The 23,882-nt window shown below is 39.2% G+C and overlaps 1 protein-coding gene across 1 annotated transcript in view; it reads left to right on the top strand.

The window, feature by feature from the left end:
* The window catches only part of HMGA2 (high mobility group AT-hook 2), a 144,024-nt gene that overhangs the window by 113,261 nt on the left and 6,881 nt on the right, over nucleotides 1-23,882 (top strand). The window contains exon 4 of the mRNA XM_043447148.1: nucleotides 14,368-14,400. Within this exon, the coding sequence (XP_043303083.1) occupies nucleotides 14,368-14,400 (33 nt within the window). The remainder of the gene's footprint in view (nucleotides 1-14,367; nucleotides 14,401-23,882) is intronic.

Below are 23,882 nucleotides of genomic sequence, written 5' to 3' on the forward strand. Positions count from 1 at the left end.
GTGAACAAAGCACATAAAAAATCCTATTCTGGTTGCCTTGCATACTCCTGTGCTGCCGAACCGGAATCTTGAAGGCCACAGAAGTGACACATTGGCAAATCAGAGATGAGGCGTTTTAAATTTATAGTGCAGAGAATCCGGTAATCATTCACCAGAGCGAAACCCAGTTCTTTGATGTTGAACAATTCGAGTCACAAGCCAGGAGGGCTGCTGCTGCTACTGCCTTTACTGTTACTATTACTACTACACCACTCCCACCCGCCTGGTGCTGTTAAATAATGTTTATGACGTTTTTACAGCCGGCAATTGCGCCATGCATCGTAGAGACGTTAATCAGTTTTAATCACCACAACCACCCAGTGGAGGTATCGACGTTAGACAAATTAGGAAATTGAGGTTTAAGTTGCTACCAAGTCACAGGGCTTGTGCATGACTGGTCTAGACCTGATTTCAAAGGCCTTTCTGGTGCTAAAGTTTCTTCTCCACCCCCGCCTTAAACTTCCTTTGCATGCATGTGTGTGTGTGTGTGTGTGTGTGTGTGTGTGTAGGGACTGCTCTGTAGGGTACCAACACGTCACCTCCAAAGCCTGACAAAGTAAATAGAGTTCCTTGGGGGAGAATTGCTCAAAGCCAAAGAGCTGCCTCTGGAGTATTCCAAAGCAGCTTCCACATCCTGAAAACAGCAACTACAATCAAAGATAGCCCCTTACAAATATACTTCCTTTATTTAAAAAAAAAAAAAAAAACTACTACCACCAACAGTCCCTCCTAAGATCAGAGATACACACACGGATCTGGCAATAAGCCCAGACATGTCAAAACATGTATTATCTAGAGCCAAGACTTGAATCCCACTGTCCTACAGAGAGACAAGCATCCCATTTAGAGAGAGAACTCATTCACCGAGTAGATACACTCCCCTGCTGCAGTGACAGGGAGGTGGAGGAGCAGCGTAGAGCAAAAAGAAGTATGAGCAGGCAGCCGAAGGTCCCCAGCACACCCACAGGAACCCCAGCCCAGGTTCTGCTTCCCTTCAGGTCAGCCGGGCAGTACTCCGGTTGACTCTCGTTAAAAGTCAATCAACATTTAGTCAGCTTCCAGAATATGGGCAGAAGCTCCTGTGAGTTATTTCCTCCCCATCTCTGGAATCCCTTTTGGACATGACCAATGAGTTGCAGCTGGTCTTTAGGCAGCGCGGCACACTCATTAATTGGCCATCAGGAACAGCTTACACCCTTCGGTCCATGATGAAATGAACTCAGATCTGGATTCACCAAACGCAAATTCCAAACAGCCTGGGAAAGCAAAAACCACCTACGACCGTCTCTATAATAATCGTAAAACTACAATGTGTACAGTCTACAAAGAGGCCTGTTCTTCTATCTCCTGTGAAAAGGCTTGACAAAGACAAAAGCTTTTTATGCACTCGAGTAGGACAAACAGGGCAAAGAAAAATCTTGTGCAGCTGACTTCAGAGTCAAGAGGGCACTTCGTGGCAGCGCTCAAAGACAGAGAGAAAGGCACAGGGAAGAGTGAAATACTCAAAGCCAACTGATTGCTATTGTAGATCCAGTCCCTCCTTTCCTTTGTTCACAGTGACCCTTTTCCTTGCTCAGGGGTAAGTCTGATTTGTCAGAGCTGGTGAGCGATTCCATTCCTCTGGCAGGAGGAAAGAAGAGCGGTCTGCTTGGGACCATAGGACACTGTCTCTCCTCCTGGAGTCATCGACTTTCCTGAAAGTGCCACCAGGAACAGTCATACTGGTCTTGTAACTCTGGGGGAGATACACTGAGAACAAATATAAGGTGGCAGAGCAGAAGGTTAGAAAGAACCTGATGACCCAAGGATTTTACCAACTGAATTTAACCTGCTAAATCAACCAGTTCTGAAGAGGCATCATCTCCAGGCTTTCTGTTCATCATCATAACATCCTTGGGACTTCCCTGGTGGTCCAGTGGTTAAGCCTTCACCTTCCAATGCAGGGGACACGGGTTCAATCCCTGGTGGAGGAGCTACGATCCCCCAGGCCTCAGGGCCAAAATAGCAAAGTGTAAAAGCAGAAGAAATATTGCAACAAATTTAATAAAGACTTTAAAACTGGTGCTCCTCAAAAAAAAATTCTTTTTAATCCTTAAAAAGACAGTTGAGTAATTCAGCAGGTTAAATCCCCTATTGTATTCAAAAGCATACAAGAAGAATTTTCTTTGCCAGGATACTTGAGGTTCATCAGAATTCATTATCTGCATTTTTATAGATTGTTTAAAAAGCTTTTGTTACCCTTCCCCACATACGCTGATCTACAGGGGTATAAAGTCGTATTTAATGTGTCTTTTCATGTTTCTAAAAACATATCCATGTCCCTCTCCTCTTTTTTCTTGGATCCGTGAAAATAAACCTCTCTCGTGTCAACTACCTTGTAGGAGCCTTGTTGGAGGGAAGCATTGTAGTTTAACCATTGTTTTCCTATGACGATATTTCTCAGAGTACCAGCCAGAAGACCATGTTGCTTATTTATGAAATAGGTTACTAAATCCGTCCTGAATCTAGGAGTGGAGTCAGGAATCTGCATTTCTCTAGCGTTCTTTTATGAGATCTATGAAAGGTTATCACCACCACCTGAGGAAGAGAAGTTAGAAGAGGAGGAGGACCTTCTCCAGGCAATGAGAAGGCATAGAAATCAGTCAAAAACCTTTTTTGAAGGTTTACTCCATGCAGAAGACAAGAAGTATGCTAGGAGCTGAGTCAGGTGGGTGGGCAATTTCCCTGGGAATTTTCCATTGGTGGCGTGATCTGCTTAGCGTTTGCAGGTACATATCTCTGAGGTTGGAGCTTGGCGGGTCATCATAGCTTTGACTAGTAATTGTACCTTAATGTAAATATATATAAATATTACACATCTATATGTGGCTTTAAATGGAGTGTTTTAAATGACTTCTTCTGTATGGCGATGTGTATTTACATATATCATGGGTAAAAAATACGTGTCACGGGTGGTCACATTCCAAAGAAATGAACACATGCACAAAAGCACCCGCCAGTGAATGCAGAGACCATACATACAGGGGATTAAAGGGGGATTCCTTGAGCAGAAAGCCACAGGAAGGAGGTTCAAGAGAGAAGGGACATACATATAGCTATGGCTGATTCATGTTGCTGTATGGCAGAAACACAATATTGAAAGCAATTATACTGCAATTAAAAATAAATGTAAATATTAAAAAGAGAAAGAAAGCCACAAGGAATGAGGAGAGCTGTCTGATGATGTAGATGAGCAGCTGGATGGAAGGACCAGTATGGCATCTGATGAGAAGCAGGCATCTTTATTCTTCCTCACGTTTTGCTTACAGACAATAATACATGAAATTGTTAACACCATAGGGATAGGAACTGTGTCTATTATTTCCTATATCGTAGACACCATGGAATTTATAGCTAATGTTTTTAACACCATCACATAATAGAGCATGTAATAAACAGGGGGGAAGAAAGCAAAAGTAATTTATTAGCATTTATCACAAAAATCGTAGCTTTCACAATTCTGCCTGAATTTTTTTCCATGAACTTTTCAAAGAGAATAAAGGAAATAAAAGGATAAAGGAAAGTGTATATATATATTTGTGTGTGTATGTGTGTGTAGGTATATATAGTTATATACACATATATATATATGAATAGCAGGGCAGGATTTCAACTTTTATAGAAATCTAGTGAGAAACAAGCTGCTATTTATATTTCTAAAACATCTTGAGACTTTTGACAAAACTTTTCAGAACTACTGAAAGTGGTTTTCTGATACTGACTTCTCCTTTAAGAACATTAGAAGCATTCAATTGAACTAAGATCTTTTAATATTGTTACATTAAAATTCAGTTTTTCCTCTTATTTGATTATTTTTCTTCTCAGTGAAGGCATAGCCCCAGAAAGCTAGATCTTTATGATCTTTTTAAACGTATGCTGTTTTTATGGATGATGGTTGCTTATAGCACTGATTTTTAATTAGAAAAGCACAGAATAAGCAGATTGCTGCAGCAGCGTGGGATGATAGAAGGAGCAAAAGATCTGGAACCACGTGGCCTGTGTTACAGTTGTGGCTTCATTATGTACTGGCCCTTGTAAGTCACTGAGTGTCTTTAGGGTTCTACTTCCTCATGTATAAATCTGAACAGTGGTACTTTTCTGCAGATGGCTGTTGTGGAGTAAATCAGACAGTACACATCAGATCACTTTGTAAAATATATTATTTTTGTTATTGTTCCTCTATGATCAATCGGAATAGAAAGTGCAGCGTCATATCACCTTACCCTGAATTGTAATGAAAGAAAGTTTGATTCAGTGGGTATGATCATGAAACAAAGTTCAGAGAGACATTTCTGCAACGGTCAAAACAAATACATAGTTTTTAGGATGACAATATAGCGATGCTAGGGTCATCCGTTGTAGAGCAGTTGAGCTGAGTTAGGTAGTTTAGGGGGTTGGTTGCCTGAGACTCGCTTAAGTTTTAAATAGAGACTTTGGAGACAAGCCCAATGAAATGTGAGGTTTTTCTGAAGAAGGAAGGGAGACATTTTAATTTACGGATTCTGAAGAAAGGGACATTAATCCAGAGAAAACCTCCAGGGAGCATCCAGGAAGCAGGTATTCTCTGGAAAGACGGGTGTGCTGGGTACACTCTGGAAGTGTGAGAATGTGAAAGAAAGAGAGCTCACTTCTACAACTGCTTAAAACGTTAAAGGATTTAAGCTAATGTTCGGGAATAGTTAACATTTCTCGGATTGAATATTAAACTTCCTCCAAGGAAAACAACTCAACTGCTAAAGTCAGCCCTAGGCTAATGCCAAGAAAATACTGCTAAATTAGGGTTCTAGGAGAGAGATGACTCAGTTAAGTATCGTAGAGCTCTCAACCCATAAACTATCCCTTTGTAGTCCTTGAGAGCATAAGCGATTACAAATAAATTTACTGACTCTTTCCTTAAGGAAAGGAAATGCCTAAAATCATGATTCAGCTTTTTAAATTCGGTTTCCATGTGTAACTAGTAGAGCTGCTGGGAAATGCTGGCTCCTCAAATCATTTTGTAAAACCATTTTTTAAAAAATTTTATTGGAGTATGGTTGATTTACAGTGATGTCAGTTTCTGCTGTAGAGCAAAGTGAATCAGTTATGCATAGACATATATCCAATAGTTTTAGATTCTTTTCCCATATAGGTCATTACAGAATATTGAGAAGGGTTCCCTGTGCTACACAGTAGGTCCTTGTTAGTAACCTATTTTATATATAGTAGTGGTAAATAAACCACTTTAAAATGTTTTATCCTACAACCCCAACAGATCTTCTCAGTATCAAAGAAGGTTTCTGAGTATTGATTCTAAACCTCTCTCATTAAAATAAAAGTAATTAGAACTACTTAAAAGTCACATGATCTCTATCCTATGCACATGGACAAACACACAAGAAAAGGTATTACATGGGATATAAAAAATTGTGTCTCTAGTTCAGCAAGTCCAAATCCAATTTCACATAATCACTCTGAATAATCTGTCAGATGTTAAGAAGACGTTGTGTCTCAAGTAGACTTTCAAGTATGTCTCCAACAGATTTGGAGTATTGATTATTGATCACCTCCTCACAAGGAGTCAGACATGACTGAGCAACTAACACAAACACACAACACAATCCTATAGTACACAATTTAATTTCCATTATCTCATAGATGTCTGCGTTATCCATTATTGAACATTAGTCTTGAACTGTCAGGCTAAAGTTGACATTAACTAAAGTTTGAATTTAGTCCATAGCATCTATGCACATGTGTTTAATTTGTCAAAACCCAACAGCATAATGTTTCACATATTTACTCATTTTCCTTTGGTGCTGCTTGCCATGTGTGCCTTTGCAAAGTGAACTAGCTTTGTGAATGGTTATAGAGAGAAAAAAAGAAATATGTAAAGAGAATAAATAATTTGCATCTTTAAAAAATACATAGTGTTTCTGTCTAAAAATATTGTGTGATGAGGAAATAGGTCTGAACCAAGAGTAATTCTTTTTCCGTGAAGCAACACTAACCTTGCAATTTTTACTCAGCTCCTTTGCGTAAGGATGGATTCTTCCCCCCAAATCTTGGAGAATTATAAAAATTGAAATGAAAAGTCAACTCTCGAGACGATGTATTCCTTTACCCCACCTGTGTGTAACTGTCTACTTCAGAATGCTTTATATCCCCAAAGTGCAGCCATCTTCTCTAAGAGAACAATGCTTGTTAAATGCTGCAACTCAGGAGCATACCAAAGTATCATTTAAAAATTAGTCATAATTTTAACAACACTGCCACCATTGCTGCATTTTGTTTTGTTTTCTGATTTTCTTAAACTTAATTCTAATCTTTAACTTTCCAAACTGAAACCAAAGAAAACGCTTTACTTCTATCTGTATTTTTTGTGATAGAGATGAATGATATTTTAACTCTACATCAAGTCTTCAAATTTCTTGTGTTTTCTTTTCTTCAGTGAACTTACCTCTGCTTTCTCATGTTCCCCATTAGAAGGGAAAAGAGCTCTTCTTTCTTATAATTATCCTTTTTTGTAATTTGATGAACATGCTTCTCTATGTTTGATTGCATTGAACATAGGAGAAAATTAATCTAAATGCACTTTATACTCTTTAATATCTATTTCCTCATTTGTCTCCCAGTTAGACACTAGGATTCTTGAGACTAGGAAACATTTCTTATTCATTTTGTATACCCGGTCCCCATCTGATGTATACTTTATCATATATCAATTCAAATTTGATAAGCCAGTGAATAACTTCATCAGGTCAAATTGTAAAAGGTTGGCTTTTACAACTAGTCAGGACACTGAGGTTTTTAAAGAACTCCTCATTGATCTTTCTCCTCCATTCTGAGGGTACCAGAAAGGTACCAGAAGTCAGAAAGGTACCAAAAACTCCACAGTATTAGCTCCCAAATCTGTTTTCATGAGAACTTCAGTGGCTCACTGCCATACACACACAGGCTGATGTTAATAAACACGAACTAGAGCAGATTGTGACTGTTCTCATCCTTGAACAGATTAAACAAGGCCAGCTGCAGTGAGGGCACTTTGCTATAATAATCCAATAAATACTTTTGAAATGATGCTTACTTTTGTCTTTTGCATTAAGTTCAAGAGTAAAGCCAAGTAGAGTGGAAAATAAAGAACACCTCCCCTTCCCCTTCCCCCCCGATACCAAGCAAAAATTCCAGAGATTTTGCCAAAACTCCACATAGATTTATCACTTGTTAGGAGACTTTGTACAGAGAACTACAAAATCTCCTTTACGTTCTAAGGGCCAGATGTTACTGTCAAATTGTAACCATTCGGGGCTACATGTGTATACACATTGCACCGTCATCTCTTGAGTGCACACGGGAGGGACAAGACACAGAAGTTGTAATCCAACCTAGGCTTTTTCTGAGCTGAAGAAAAATTGACATTAACTACTTAATTATGGTGGATATATTCTCCTTTACGAAGGCCTCCCACCACTAGGAGGCAGGATCCTTCTCAGCTTGAAGAAGCTGTCAATACAGAAAGACTCTCAACCCAATAAGAGTGGTATATGCAATAGGCAGGACTTCCCTGGTGGTTCAGATGGTAAAGAATCTACCTGCAGTGCAGGTAGGCCAAGGTTCGATCCCTGGGTCGGGAAGATCCCCTGGAGAAGGGAATGGCAACCCACTCCAGTATTCTTGCCTGGAGAATTCCCTGAACAGAGGAGCCTGGTAAGTTCCATTGGGTCGCAAAGGGTTGGACACAACTGAGCGACTAACGCATTCATTAGGCGAGGGATTTGTATAGCTACAGCTAAGTTTCATCCTCACATTGAACCAACATTTGATCTGAAATTCTTCAAACTTCAGACACATTGTCCTATCTAATTAACAGAAACATTCCTCAAGTGCTTAGTCTCTCTGCTGTGTCTGACTCTGCGACCCCATGCGCTGTAGCTCACCAAGCTACTCTGTCCATGGGGATTCTCCAGGCAAGAATACAGGAATGGGTTGCCATGTCCTCCTCCAGGGGATCTTCCCAACCCAGGGATCAAACCCAGGTCTCCCGCATTGCAGGCAGATTCTTTATGGTCTGAGCTACCAGGGAAGCCCGAGGTGATTCCTTAGGTAAATCAAATAACTTTTTGACCACTTGGTGTTAGAGAATACTCTGAACTCAACTTCCCTATAGTGATGTCACTGAGAGTTGACCATTCATTTTTAAATTTGTTTTTATTTACTTATCTATTTTTGGCCGTGCCATGCAGAATATTAGTTCCCCGACCAGAGATTGAGCCCATGCCCCCTACAATGAAAGTGCAGAATCTTAACCACTGGACCACCAGGGAAGTCCTGACCATTCATTTTTAAATTGAATTAGAAGCCACCATGGGCTTCCCTGGCAGCTCATTGGTAAAGAACACACCTGCCAATGCAGAAGACACGGGTTTGATCCTTGGGTCGTGAAGACCCCCTGGAGAAGGAAATGGCAACTCACTCCAGTACTTTTGCCTGAGAAATCCCATGGACAGAGGAGCTGGGCAGGGGGTGGGGTGTTGGGGTGGAGGTTACAGTCCTTAGGGTCTCAAAAGAATCGGACTTCTTAGTGACGAAACAAGAAGAAGTCACCTCAGGCAGAAGTCGAATCTGATTGCACTTGTGTGGTTACAAACATAATCATAAGCGCCTCTGTTTCAATTAAGCCATAAAGGACTCTTTGGGAACTTTAAAAAACAAGTATCTTTTTTAGCGGGATACCATATTTAATTAAAAATTTTAAATAACTGAGCTTATCCTGTGAGCTGTTATTTTGTGAGATGTAAAAGGCCCCTAAAATGTAACTTTCATTTAGAAATAAGAGTTAATATTTTAGGGGCCATTCACATCTCACAAAAGAAATGAGGATTTTAAAATTCTTTTAAAAGATTTTTAAATTCTTTAAAATTTAAAATTTAAAAATCCCCTAGTAAACAGCTAGGGGATGGATCTGTCTTGCCCTGTACTGCTATGAGAATGAAAGAAGGGTCAACATGAAAAAAAAAGAGTATGTGCTAGGGAACAGAGGTGTCTCTTAACTGAACAATGGTCTTATGATTTTAAAAGCCAGTGGGCAAAACCATCTATTGCTAGCTGGCAATAAAACAAAGAATATAATCAGATTAAAAATTTGCTACTTACATAAAACCAAAAGACCCATTGCACGGAGATCCAGTAAAGGACTGTTTTCTTCCAAAGGTCAACTTAAAACCCTTTGCATAATAATCATCCTTACTTTACTAAACATTGTACCTCATTTTTTAAAACATCAAGATGTTAAGCCCAATTCAAGCTTCTTTTCATTTAATGTTTAGGTTAGTATTGAAGTAAACTACTAATGTTCAGGTTCTTTATTGTGAAGGATTTTCTTTCAATACCTACTAGAAGGGGTGGCTTAGCAGCCTAGGCATCAGTTTTAAAATACCTAGACTCCCTGGAACCATAGGCTGGATTCTCATGAGGACCGGGGAGCCCCTTAATTATGCTGAAATAAATTTCCTATACCAATGTCTTTTTACAAAATCTTAAAAGCCAAAATACTCTGTGGACATTAAGAATTCAATCTTTTTTCCCCTTTCATTTGGAGAAATACTGGTTTGCTGTATGATCTCAGAAATCCAAAAATAAGTTCTTTCCTTTTTCACATTCTTTGCACAATCTAGTTTAGTATGCTGTCTCCTAAGCTATTTACAGACTTTAACAATAGTATTTATTTGCTTAAAGGTTGTACTTTCAGTTTGTCTGCGCTAGTCCGATGTAAGGTTTAACCTGCAGAAAACTGCATATTGACGTCTCCGTGATTAGAGAGGGCCCTTCTTAATCTTTTTATGATTCATTCAATCGATGGGTTTTTTAATTGTCTTCACAGTTTTATTTAACATTAACTTAATTCAAAGCATTTCTTCAAAGTCCTTTGTTGTTGATATTCTTTTGTTCTGGGAGGAAGCTCTCTTCCACCAATTGTATTTCAGAAGTTAAAATGCCACTGTGGAATGAGAGACTTTCATTACAAGCTATTTGAAAGGTTTAACCTTCTTATAAGGAACTCAGAATCTCAGTGCAAGGCACGGTTGACATGCCAGGTCTGCAGAGCACCTAAACTGTGCAGACTTCCCCACATGGACAGACTTAACTAAAGTGGAACCATCAGAACTGTCTAAATCAGCAACTTGGAGGGCTTTGCTATCTGTTCAGTAGCACCCCCCTATAAGAGAGATGTGCTCGGACCCTCCACAGTAGGTAATGATAGAAGAATCTCCAAGTGGGGAGGGGGAGCAGCTGACCTTGTGGGACTGAGTCCTCCCCCCAGGTTCACTCCCCATCGGTAGCCTAGGAGAGTCAGAGCTGGCCCTGCTGACGAAACCCGGGGCCTTCCCGGCTGTGGTGGCGTGTGGAATCCCGAGAGATCGAAGAGCAGAGTGAATCTGGAGGTGGGAACCAAAGTCATGAAATAGTAGCTTCTCCTCCGGGGCTGAATCAGATTTGACTTTTGTTTTTTTTTTAAAGAAAAGGTTGAGAACAGGTTTCCTCAGAGCATTATATAGGGGATTAAGAGAATTAGGAAACCCTGGTTGTTGTAGTTTTAGAAGATGATCTCAGGGGAGTTAATTAAATTCCCTCTGCCTTAGTTTCCCTCTGAGTGAATGAAAATAACAAGTCCTGGGTCCTTGCAGTCACAATGATACTGATTTTTAAAATAGATTTTAGCTTCTATACAGGAAATGCACGTGCAAAATATGACTCACTTCTTAAGGTGCAGGGAAATATACTGCCAACCACATTCCAGGTCCATCTGCACAGTTGATATTAGTCAGTTTTTATTAAAATATAGTGGTCGGCTGTGGTTTCAATGACAAGAGCCCTACGGGGCACCTGGCTTCTAGGTATTTAAGCTAGTAGGTGCCCCAAGGAAGATAAGAGATTTGCAGTTTGGTGTCCCCGAAGATTTTCAGACAGCAGTTTGTTTCCTCTCACTTTTTATGAATGGCTGTAGTATTGTGCTTCCGTCTGCATTTTCTTCCCAAAGCCATTCATAAAAATAAAAAACAAAACAAAATAACAACAACGGAAAACGGCGGCCCCGGCGCAGTCTGGAGCCATTGGGTGCCAGAGGCTGGGCAGACATCCCGGCAGCCACGGCCCCAACCAGCATTGAAAGTCCTCAAGGGTCTGTTTGTTTGGTGGTCTGAAAAGTATGAAGTGCTGTGTGGAAGGGCAGCTGGAAGAAGTTCTGTGACACGGACTAGGCCGGGAGCCAGGGCTGGCAGGGTTTCAGACATTGTCTTTCCCCTCATTGAAGTGTCAGGACCTAATTCATGGAAAATTGGGCGAGCTGGCAGCCCTTTCAGAGGATTTCATTGAGCCCCGCAATGTGCAGGAGTCACATGAATGCGGGCTCCGCAGCCAAGAAGGGGGGGGACTTCTGAGCAGGAGGAACCGGTCAGCCTGCAAGAATGTGTGGGGATTTGAAATGATCTGGGAGTAAGCAGTGTACAGGTGTAATCGGCAGGGAAAAAAAGGGGGAGGAAGAAAAGTGGTCTGTTCTCACAAACGACTCTTTTGAAATGAATACTCTCTGAGCGCTCAGAGAGTATTCTTGAGTCCTAAGAGGCAAAGAAGTCCTAATCATTCTCAGTTGGATTCCACCTGGAGAACACATCATCTCAGAACCTGGGCTTTTATGATGTCATCTCTACTGTGATTTAAAGTCAGAGGGAAGAACTTTTGGGTTTGGTTTTTTTTTTCCCAGTAAACAAGAATATTTTGCCTTTCTTTTGTGTTTATCTTGTTCATCTACAAAATTAAAAGCTCTGATTTTCTTTTTTTTTTTTTAATAAAACACATCTACTACAGCAGCAGTAAGACATGACACCATCACTAAAAGGAAGGAAAATGAATAGAAGTTCTTCCCCTTCACGATAAGAGTGAACTTACCTTCACTTCTGTTATCTGGGAGAACTGTAGCAAGTTTCTTTCTTTCCTTTGTACCACAGAAGCGTGTCATTGCCCACATCGGGGTGGTGGTTCAGTTGTATTTGCAAATCTCAGTGATGTGTGTGTGTGCATGCTAAGTCGCTTCAGTCGTGAAGCAACCTACTCTTTGAGACCCTGTGGACTGAAGCCCGCCAGGCTCCTCTGTCCATGGGATTCTCCAAGCAAGAACACTGGAGTGGGTTGCCATGCCCTCCTCCAGGGGATCTTCCTGACCCAGGGATGGAACCCACATCTCTTATGTCTTCTACAATGGCAGGCGGGTTCTTTACCACTAGCACCACCTGGGAAGCCTAGATAGAATAAATAAATAAGGCTTATATTCAAACATGAGAGTGAGCACTGGAAGTAATTCATTAAAAATTTGCGGCTTCATGGGACTTCCCTGGTGCTCCAGTGGTTAAGACCCCATGTTCTCAATGCAGGGGGCACAGGTTCAATCCCTGGTCAGAGAACTAAGATCCTGCATGCCCCAAGGTGCACCCCCAAGAAAAATGGGCTTCAGATCCACCTTTTACAGCAACAAAGAATAACTTAAATGTTTTTCTAATATGCTAAATATTGAACAGCTAACAAGCTGGACAGAAAAGTTTGCTCAGATAGTTCACTCAAAAAGGGGGACTTTGTACTACATCCAGAATTAAATAGAGATGATAGAGATTTGCAGATACAGATATGACAAAATATTCTGCAAATGGTACCGTCAAGAAAGCGAATGAACCCACAGAATGGGGAAAAAAAAATTGCACATCAGATTCTGATAAGAAACTTGTATCCAGAACATATAAAGAACTTATAACTCAATAATGAATAGACAAATACAGTTTTTAAAGATTCAAATAGACATTTCTCTAAAGAAGATATACAAATGACCAAAAGGCACATGAAAAGATGGTCAACATTATCAGCCATTAGGAATATTCAAATCAGAACCACAATGGCACTCACCTTCACACCAGCAGGATGTAAAAAGACGGTAGCAAGTGTGGGCATGTATGGGGAGCAATTGGAATTCTCCTACATTGCTGATGAGACTATAAAATGATGAGGCTGCTTTGGAAAACTATCTGACAGCTCTTTAAAAAGTTTAACAGTTAACCTCTATGACCAAGAAATGCCACTCCTAGCTGTATACCTAAGCGAAATAAAAACTTGTACACACGAAAACTCATACATGGATGTTCATAGTAGCATCATTCATGATAGCCAAAAGTTGGAAACAGCCCAGATGTGCATGAACTGATGGATGTGTAAACAAAATATATCCATACAAGGGAATATTATTTGTCAATAAAAAGAAATTAATTACTGGGGCTTCCCTTGTGGACCAGTGGTTAAGACTCCATGTTTCCAATGCAGGGGGCACAGGTTCACTCCCTGGTCAGGGAACTAAGATCCCACATGCTACACCACCAAAAGATAGGTAAATAAATAAAATTATTAAAAAGAATGAATTACTGATACATGCTATAGCATGAATAATCCTAGGAAACATTTTAAGTGAAAGAAGACCATATATTGTATGATTATAAAAGATACAAAAGACTGTATGTTTACGTGACATGTCCAGAATAGGCAAAGTTACAGGTGGTAGTAAAGATAACGAATCCGCCTGCCAATGCAGAGATGCAGGTTCCTTCCCTGGGTCAGGAAGATGCCTTGGAGAAGGAAATGGCAACCTACTCCAGTATTCTTGCCTGGGAAATTCATGGACAGAAGAGCCTGATGGGCTACAGTCCGTAGGGTTGCAAAGAGTCAGACATGACTGAACACACACATGTAGAGACAGAAAGTAGATTAGTAATTGACTGGGGACTGGAGGTTAGCTAGAGGGGGAAGAGGGAATGGGAGTAGGTGATAATGGATGGGTTTCTTTCCGAAGAGGTGAAATCTTCTAAAATTGGATAGTGGTGATACTTGTACTACCTTCAGACTATGCTAAAAAGCTTAGATGTATACACTTCATATGGGTGACTTTTGTGGTATATAAATTATATCTCAATAAAGCTGAGTTTTTTTAAACAAAATTGTAACAAATTAAGCCCTTTCACTTCCTAAGTTTTGTGATATGCTAGCTAAAACAAAGTGAATAGAATAGCAAGTTTATTTTGATGTAACTGCTATGTATTACAGACCTTAGTTGGGAATTGTTTTAAACATCCTTTAACCTGAAAGAAACCATTTGAACTTCGAAGAAACTTTCGTCTTCGCAAACAAGTGTCAATATTTAAAACATGTATACTTAATTATTCTCATTGTGTGTGTTTCCTTTTAAATTATAACAATTCTTTTTTTTTTTTTCTTTCTTAGCCACAACAAGTTGTTCAGAAGAAGCCTGCTCAGGTAAGAGACAGTCATTGTGATTTTTTTCTCCCAATTAATGTAAAAAGTAAGACAAAAAAAAACATGACCCCAGATAATCTTTATTTAGCCTTTCTCTAGTTTTGATTATGTCAGCATTGTAGTGTTCTTGAAAACTGATTGTATCCTTCAGACATAGTCAAGAATATATAGTCTGAGGTTTTCAAAAATTCTGAAAGACGCCAAGACCTAAAGTATACAAAGCAAATAAAAATACTTTTAAAAATAAACCCTTTTAGTGCCTCATATAAAACAAATACTTAATCTTCTGAGGTGTTTTGCCCATACTTAAACATCGAATTTTGTCCTTTCCATCTAACGATCCACATCCCATTGACTCAATACAGGACTTATTAGCTGCAAAGTATATCATGATCCATGACTGGAAACATATCTGTTCATTGACTTATTCCCCCCAAAGGAGGCTTGGAAATTGAGAAATTGTTATACTAATTTTGCTATTGATGAACTCTCCGATCTTAGCTGAATGAGTCTCTGAAGTCTTTGGCAACATCAAAATTAGGAACCTTCTCTTGTTCCATATGCCTGGAGTTCCTTGTCCCAATTATAATCTGTACTTAGAAGCATAAGAATCATGTTTATTAAGAAAGTATGTCTTGAATAATAAATTAAAATATAAAAATGTCTTGCTGTTCTCCCTTTTGGGGTTGAAAGAGATGCACAGGAGACCTAGGTGTATCACGTAGAACCTACCGAAGTAAGTTATTAAGCAGTGTCACAGGTTACCAAGTTCTTTGTTGATCTTTCATATAATTTATCTGTAGGATCTTTTCCCTAGAATTCTCTAAAACTGTACCTTTCACCCTGTTCTCTTGGGACAGTGTTGGTTTGCATGGAAAAGACAATCTCTTGTATCTACTGTTCTTTGCAAATGCAGCTTGAAAGAGAATTGAAGCTTCTAAACAAATATAAGCATACAGGATAAATGTATCTGAATAATTGCACACGTGCTTTAAAATAAAAATAGAGCTTCCATGAACAAAAAATCATAATCATAGCTGTTCCCTCTCCTAAAAGCCAGGAGTGGTAGGGAACACTAAAAATAAGCACACGATGTTTCTAAGCAATATTAAACAGAACAAAATATAAACAAAAACTTGACATTTTTAAGTAGGAGATCCCAAATATATTATCCTCTCATTCTTCACTAGTAGGGAAATCAAGAGAAAATGAATTTATAATTCTGTGCATTGGAGTCAAAGTATATTCCTGTGTTCACTGTTACTTCACGGGCTGTGAATGACAGGTTAATAATCTTAGGTGGTCTGTTAAAGCTTTGATTCAGTCTCTGTTCTTGGGGTTGTAGGGAAGATAAGACAAACAAAACACAGTCACTGCATATGAGAAATGTGTAATCTAGTTCAGAGATTCTTAGCCTTGGCTGCATGTTGGAATCACCTACAGATACCATTAATATAATTATGTATATCCAGCTGTATATATTAATATACACAGTTGACCCTTGAACAACATGGGTTTGAACTGTGATGGTCAACTTAAACAGGGATTTTTTTTCACTAACTACTACAGCACCACAGGATCCATAGTTGGTTTAATGGGTGGATGCAAAATCACGGGTATGGAGTGAGGACCAACTATAGAACTTGAGTATCCAAGGCAAATCCTGGAATCAGCCCTCCTTAGATACTGAAGGACAGACAGCTATAAATGTGTGTCCATCCTGAACCCTAGCCAGTGGTGTATGCTGGAGCCAGCAATTATATCTCTTCCAGATTCTATATTTAGTGATGTCAGGTAGGTGACTTGAAATCCATTTTGGTGGGAGTAGTTACACCATGGAAATTGATATATACTACAAGTCAGGACTTTTATTTTCCTGGAGAGCAAGTTGTTGAACTTTTACCTGCATACCACTGGCCCCACCCTTCAGTGATACTGATTATTTGGTCTGGAAGCCCACGCATTAGTATTTTATGAACTCCTCAAGTGAGTCACGGAGAAGGAAATGGCAACCCACTCGAGTGTTCTTGCCTGGAGAATTCCGGGGACGGAGGAGCCTCTGGGCTGCTGTCTATGGGGTTGCACAGAGTCGGACACGACTGAAGAGACTTAGCGGCAGCAAGTGAGTCACGTAGAGCCATGGATGAAGATACTCAGTGAACACACTTGAGAAGACATTTGAACATTTGTTGAGCAAATGAGTGCACAGTGCGAGTCTATATGAGGCACAGCGTGATACAGATGAATGAGTGGGATGCCCTGTGTCGCCTAAGGGGGTGATCCTCAGAAGAGTTTTGATCTTGTTATTGTTTAGTTGCAGAAGGGAAAATGAAGACATAGATTATTCTTTAGGGAAAGAATAGAAGATGTTTTAGATGAGATGAATGGAATATTCAAAAGTAAAGAGGCAGAGACAGGAAAATCACTGGTGGAGGTTATCTGCTTGGCTGAAACTGATTACAAATTGGGCAATAATACACCAAGAAATGATGTAAGTGACATCAGACATTTTTGTCCCAAGAGAATCAGGAATATCAAAGAAATCACAGATGGATTGGGTTGGTCCTCACTCATCAATCTTGCTGTCTTACAGACCATGCTCCAGATTTGCCCTTGAAAAGAGAGTTTAGACTCAGAAAAAAGAACATGAGCTCATTGGGCTTCCTAATCTATATTGCCTAAGGACACAGTGATGAATTATATAAACATGGGGACTACACGGAAGTTTGTGGAGGATAATGTAAATTTTACACCACATTCAAAAGAATCTCTTTCTTTTCCATCTGTTTCTGTCAAAATACCCTCCTGGATGGCTTTTCCGTGTGGCAGTCTGGATTAACTCAGGCTTGTATCCTTTCTGTCAACACTACTTCGAGGGGTTACATTCAGATTCTGTTTTGAGGTGGCAAAAATTTTAGCACAATTAAATATTTTACATCCAAGAAAAGAACTCAGCAGTGTATAAGGCGACCTAGGTTTTGCTTTCTGGCCCTGTCAATGGATGAATTAATCTCTCTATTCCCTATTTATCTATCTATGAACTGGGAAAATAACAGTGCATCTTCATGTACTCCAAGGAACATTTTAAGAGTTGTATAAATTCCAGGGAATATTATTACATTCTGACTTATTTTGGGATGCTCGGCTTTTCATTTCTAGAGATTTGTATTCTCAAAAATATGCAAGGTCTAATTAGTTCAAAACTACTATCTTTTTTTTTAACCTCAAGTGTTTTCACTGCATCTTTTTAAAATAAAGGATTTTTTTAATGAAGGGAAAATTTTATGGTGATTTCTACATACTATCATTAGGACTAAAGCACTTGGCTTGTATGTAATTCCATGTGTATGGAGTTACAAAGACCCTCTTCTAAAGTATCCTAATGCCATCAAATGCTTGTTGTCATTGTTCAGTCACTGTCATGTCTGAGTCTTTGCGACCCCATGGACTGCAGCACACCAGGCTTCCCTGTCCTTCACTATCTCCTGAAGTTTGCTCAAACTCAAGTCCATTGAGTTGGTGATGCCATCCAACCATCTCATCCGCTGTCACCCGCTTCTCCTTCTGCCCTCGCTTTTTCCCAACATCAGGGTCTTTTACAATGAGTCAGCCCTTCATATCAGGTAGCCAAAGTATTGAAGCTTCAGCTTCAGCATCAGTCCTTCCAATGAATATTCAGGGTTGAATTCTTTTAGGATTGACTGGTTTGATCTTCTTTCAGTCTAAGGGACTCTCAAGAGTCTTCTCAAGCCACAGTTCAAAAGCATCAATTCTTCGGCGCTCAGCCTTCCTTTTTTTTTTTTTTGGCGCTCAGCCTTCCTTATGGTCCAACTCTCCCATACGTGCGTGACTACTGGAAAAACCATGGCTTTGACTAGACAGACCTTTGGCAGAAAAGTGATGTCTTGATGTCTCTGTTTTTTAATATGCTGACTAGGTTTGTCATAGCTTTTCTTCCAAAGAGCAAACATCTTTTAATTTCCTGGCTGCAGTTAGCATGCACAGTGAGTTTGGAGCCCAAGAAACAAATGTCACTGTTTCTACTTTTTCCCTATCTATTTGCCATGAAGTGATGGGACCAGATGCCATGATCTTAGTTTTTTTCATGTTGAGTTTTAAGCTCTTTCACTGTCCTCTTTCACTGTCATCAAGAGGCTCTTTTTAGTTCCTCTTCGCTTTCTACCATTAGAGGAGTAGTATCTGCATATCTGAGGTTGATGATATTTCTCACGGCAGTCTTGATTCCAGCTTGTTACTCATCCGGCCCGGCATTTCACGTGATGTCCTCTGTGTTTCAAGTTAAATAAACAGGCTGACAATATACAGCCTTGTCGTACTCCTTCCCAATTTTGAACCAGTCCGTGGTTCGTGTCCGATTCTAACTGTTGCTTCTTCTTAAATTTCCTCAGAACTTTGGTGATGCAAATTCTTGAAAATGGATTAAAGAAAGTCATAATTCATTCTAAGGAGCCAAATTCAGAATTAGGCTAAATCTCAGAATTTAGATGTGCATATGTATATATAAGTACCTGCATCAAAAGAGGGGGAAAAATTTTAAGGAAAACCATTCTGCAGAGGTTTGTGCTTGGGAAGTCCACCAGGTGCCATCAACTGCAAACCTCAAGTGTATGTCACGAAAACCTGATGGGAAAGTTAATAACCTTAAAAATCTAAAGGGGACGGTCTCTAATATTTAACATTAAATTTATAAGTTCCAAAACCAGTGAAAACTAAGCTTCCTGGAGAATTCTGTATTTTCATTTAAAGTGATAAAGTAAGAAATTAGCTAATTTCCTAGTTTTTTAGCCATTGATTGCTAAAAAAAAGCAGTTGATTTCTCAGCCACGTGGATTACATTCTCAGTCTCAGTAGGAAATTGGTAGGTTTTGTTGCTGCTGTTGTTCTTCTTATAAAAGTAACCTTATAACATATCGGGTTATTATTATTGATAGAGGGGCCTCTGTTTCTCACGTGTTAATTTTCATAAGAAAAAAAAATCTCACTCTATCTCAGAGTTCTAAAAAGATTTTGTTGATTTATTAGCTATCTTATTGTTTATTTCCGCCTTTTAAGATTTTAAACTGAAATTAGAAGTGAGTCCTTATATATAAGTCAGATTTTTTTTATCTCACGTGAGCCCTACTCAGAAGGTAAAAACAGCTTTAAAAAATCCTAAGTTCTCCTTCCTTTCAACCCAATTTCCTCATTGTTGTAGAGCCCTGGCAAGCTACACCTCTAGCAATTAAGACAGGTAGAAACCTGCTCCTTTTCAGCTTCCCAGAGAACTGGAAAGTTTTCAGTTTCTAAGAGACTGGAAACAAAGCTTTCTGTTTCGAAACAGAGCTTTTACCGGCGAGTAACATCGTTTGTGGGTGGTGTGTGTTGGGGCAAAGAAATCTAAGCCTTGGTTATCATGGGATTTTCCCCCCTTAAAAAAAAAAAAAAAAAGCAGTTGAATGCTTTTACAGAGACTTCAAGGGCAGTTTTAAGGATGTTTATATTTCAGACAACCTAAACATTGTTTGGAGCAAAATGAGAGATTTCACTTTGGGACAAGCAGGTTGATGAATTGCAGTCAGCATCTTGTTCTCAAAGAAGGCATTTTTACTGGGGGCTTTTAGTCTAGACATACAAAGGAGGAAGGAGGAAAAAGGGAGAGTTCTCTAACACTCATCTTTTACGTGGTATCTTGGCCAGTGCAATAAATAGTTCATCATAAATCAGACTTGCAAAAAAGAGTCACTCTCTACTCACTCAGAGAGAATAGTGATTTATGCTGCTTAAGTCATAAAGAGTACTGATTTATTTGTTTTCCAACTTATGCTCTTTCAAGCTGGTAAAATAGTTTGTGGACCAGTGAATGTTTGGTACCAACTGGCAAGACATAAAGAATTATATCAAAGTCCACCTTGAGTGGGACTGTTTTGTGTATAGGAAATACATTTTTTATTTCACCTCTGACCTCTGACATTGCAAAGGTCAAGGAAAAAGAAGAGATCCAAGTAGAAGGCAGCATTTAACTCTTATAATAAAGTAGGTAGCTCAAGGAGATATAGCACATGGGTAGGGCAGAGGAAGCATATCAAAATGATCATCAACTGTAAACATATGAAGTCATTAGCTTAGTTTTAATAAAGGAATATTGGCGAGATGAAGTCAGCTGTTTCTTGGCATGGGCTGTCTTACAGAAATGACATAAACGTCTAACAGAAGTGAAAGAACATTACTCAGTTTGGGGCATGACATAAAACTCCAAAAGGCAAAATATAGTGTTTCTGAACTTGACAGATTTCCTATAAGAGTTTTTTGTTTTTTTAATATGATTGCCTTTAACTGTGTGGTAAAGCCTGTGGATTAGGCTAAAAATAAAATGGCCATGTCTGTCTGCTTTCCTTTGCATATTGCAGAGTGCTTTTCCTATGCATTTTGATGTGAATTGTATAAAAAGCTATTATTTATTCAATATGTAAGATTTCTTCTATTATCCAAACCCAAATTAATGTGAATAAATAGTAACTGGCTTAAAAATACTGTCTTTCTAAGAAAATCCTTAATGTTTGAATAGAAATATGTTGGTTTGTCTAAGAAACTTCTTTAACTTTGAGGGAATGTTTGCTGGACACAGAAATGTTTCTATTGAAGAATTATTTAACTTACTGTTATTATTGATAATTTCATAATCATCTTCAAAAGTCTTGTCTCAGGATAATAAACAATGTTTGGTGCAATAATGATTAAAACTTAGAAATGTTCTGTCTCCTGGCAACAAATACAAATTATGAACAATTTTATATACATAGAAAACAAAGAGAAAATGCTTCTGCTAACCTGAGCCATCAATAAACACATCCAGAATAAAACCATTAAGCAGCCTTTAATCTATCCATTTTAAAACTACTTTGTAAAAAGAAGAACATTTCTCAATAGTTTTGGAAATGTTGAAATGAATTTCCTTTTCCTGAGTGGTTCCTTCATATAGAAATCTTTTTGCTGCATCTTTAACTATTTTTTAAATATGACATTCCTTCAATAAGAATTAGAAACTTCCAGACACAGGAGTCTGGAGGGCTACAGTCCATTGGGGCGCAAAGAGCCGGGCACAACTGAAGCAACTTGGGATGCGGGCCTGGAAAATTGATGAAGCTTGTGATCCTCAGAAATCATGACTTACAGGATCCAGAAATCTGCAGTTAATGAGTATGAAAGTTGCTCAGTTGTGTCCGACTCTTGCAAGTCCATGGACTATACAGTCCGTGGAATTCTGTAGGCCAGAATACTGGAGTGGGTAGCCTTTCCCTTCTCCAGGGGATCTTCCCGACCCAGGGATAGAACCCAGGTCTCCTGCTTGCAGGTAGATTCTTTACCAGCTGAGTCACAAGGGAAGCCCCAAAAATTTGCATTTAGTTTATATATAAAATGAATTGTCTATCTGAAAAACGTGATTCCCTTCTGAAAATATTTTTAAATAGTCTTCCATCCCAGAAAAGAATTTGTAGTATCCCAGAGATGAATGTTACCTCTCTTTGCAGTATTTTCAGTGATGGAACTCTGATCAGAGGCATGCACGAGACAAACAGGAGTATATTACAAATCTAAGATGTCATATTTTGTTTTCTTTGGGAGGCATTCTTTAGTAACAGGTTTTTTTCCCTTTCTTTCACAGCTATCTATCATTGAACCACAGATAAAGAAATAAACACAAAATAAGTAGCTATAATTAATCATCATAGCTCCACACTGTAGTCTTACAGAATTTTTACTCTTTTCTCAAAGTTTTCCCATTTCGTTGTCACATTTTTTTCTCACACCCTGCTGATGGGTATTATCATTATTGTGTAACACAGTCAGAACAAGGCACAAGTTATACACACATTAATGCCAGGGCTGGTGCCCATGGTCATTGATATCTAGGATCAGCCTTCTTTATCGTAAACATCCCCCAGTAAGACCTTTAAAGGCCCCCCCCCCGCCCCCAGTGGCTCAGTGGTAAAGAATCCGACTGCAATGCAGGAGATGGGTCAGTCCCTGAGTTGGGAAGATCCCCTGGAGAAGGAAATGACAACCCACTCCAGTATTCTTGCCTGGGAAATCCCGTGGACAGAGGAGCCTGGTGGGCTACAGTCCATAAGGTTGTCTCAAGGCAGACACGACTGAGCACCTGAACACACAATAAGATCTTAAAACTGACTTTTATTAAGTTGATGGTAACACATGCAAGGTAGATGCTTGTCTATTTTTACATACATAAGACTAAAATTAACAGAAAGATAAGGCACCATAAATATCCCAACTTCTAAAGCCTCCTTTTGAAAAAACATTTCCACCAGAATGCCTTGCACTTCCCAGATCATAGGGTTTATACAGGTTCCACTGAACATGTTTTTTTTTTTAATGTGATATAAAGTTTTCCTAGTTGAAGGAAATAATCACTTTCCATGAAGTTAAACAGCCCCAATCCATTTTAAATTAAAATATCTGACCGAGAAATAGAAAATGTCCAATTTGTGGTCTCGTGGGTCACTTAGCTGCAGATGGAACTTGAAAACTTGGTTTCTGGTCTCTGCTGCAGAGGGAGGGGAACCCATAATTTTTGTTCTAGCGGGACTGGCTTGAGATACTCACGAACATGAAAAACTCTTGAGTGTGTCACTCCAAGTCCTTAAGGAACTGAACTTACTAAGATGACAAAAAGAATGTCACTAAACCGTAACTACTCTTTCTAGAAGACTAGGTATTGTTTGGTTTACTAGCAAGATAGCTTAAATTACAGATGTATTTGTAGCCTGAAGCACTTTCTAATAAGAGTTGCAGAATTCTTTGCAACCAAGGGGGAAAAAAATAAGGGTTTATTAAAGGCGACATGGACTTCTGTGACTAGCCCTCCTTACTACACACACAGAGGGGCATGATGGTGACAGCACCCCTGCAATTTGCAGGGAGGGTATTTCCATTTCTCGGTTCCACTGAAAATTTGCTGGCCTCCTTTCCACTGCAGATCTTCTGTTTAGTCTGCATCTGAAAATTAAACCCAGAGCTTCAGCTCTTGCCTTAAACCTTTCCTCCAGCGCATACCCTCACCCTTGCCTGTGGTGGTAAGATCTATGGTTAAACGCCTAAGACATTGAAAAATCCCATCCAGCATGAGGGGATCAGGATGTATATTGGGATGTCTTCTTCCTCCTTTTGAATCAGTGAGCAAAAGTGCATCCAAGGGTATATGCCATATGCATCATGCTGAACAAAATCAAAAGAATGGGGAGAGGTGAGAACTGTCTTTCTAGGTTTTAGTGGGGTTTTTTCCCCCAAGCGTAATGAAAGCAATGAAAGAGTTACACTTATTAAATTCCTTTTGGGGGGAACAAAAGAAAAACTTTAGGCAAAATGAGTGCAGTTTTTCCAGCAGTCATAATAAAAATATAGTTCTCCAACTCTGCCTACTTTCTTTTCCCTCTCTTCAGTTTTCTGCCAAAAAAATCCATGTG

This window comes from Cervus canadensis, chromosome 25, assembly GCF_019320065.1.
Source record: "Cervus canadensis isolate Bull #8, Minnesota chromosome 25, ASM1932006v1, whole genome shotgun sequence".
Taxonomy (NCBI): Eukaryota; Metazoa; Chordata; class Mammalia; order Artiodactyla; family Cervidae; genus Cervus; species Cervus canadensis.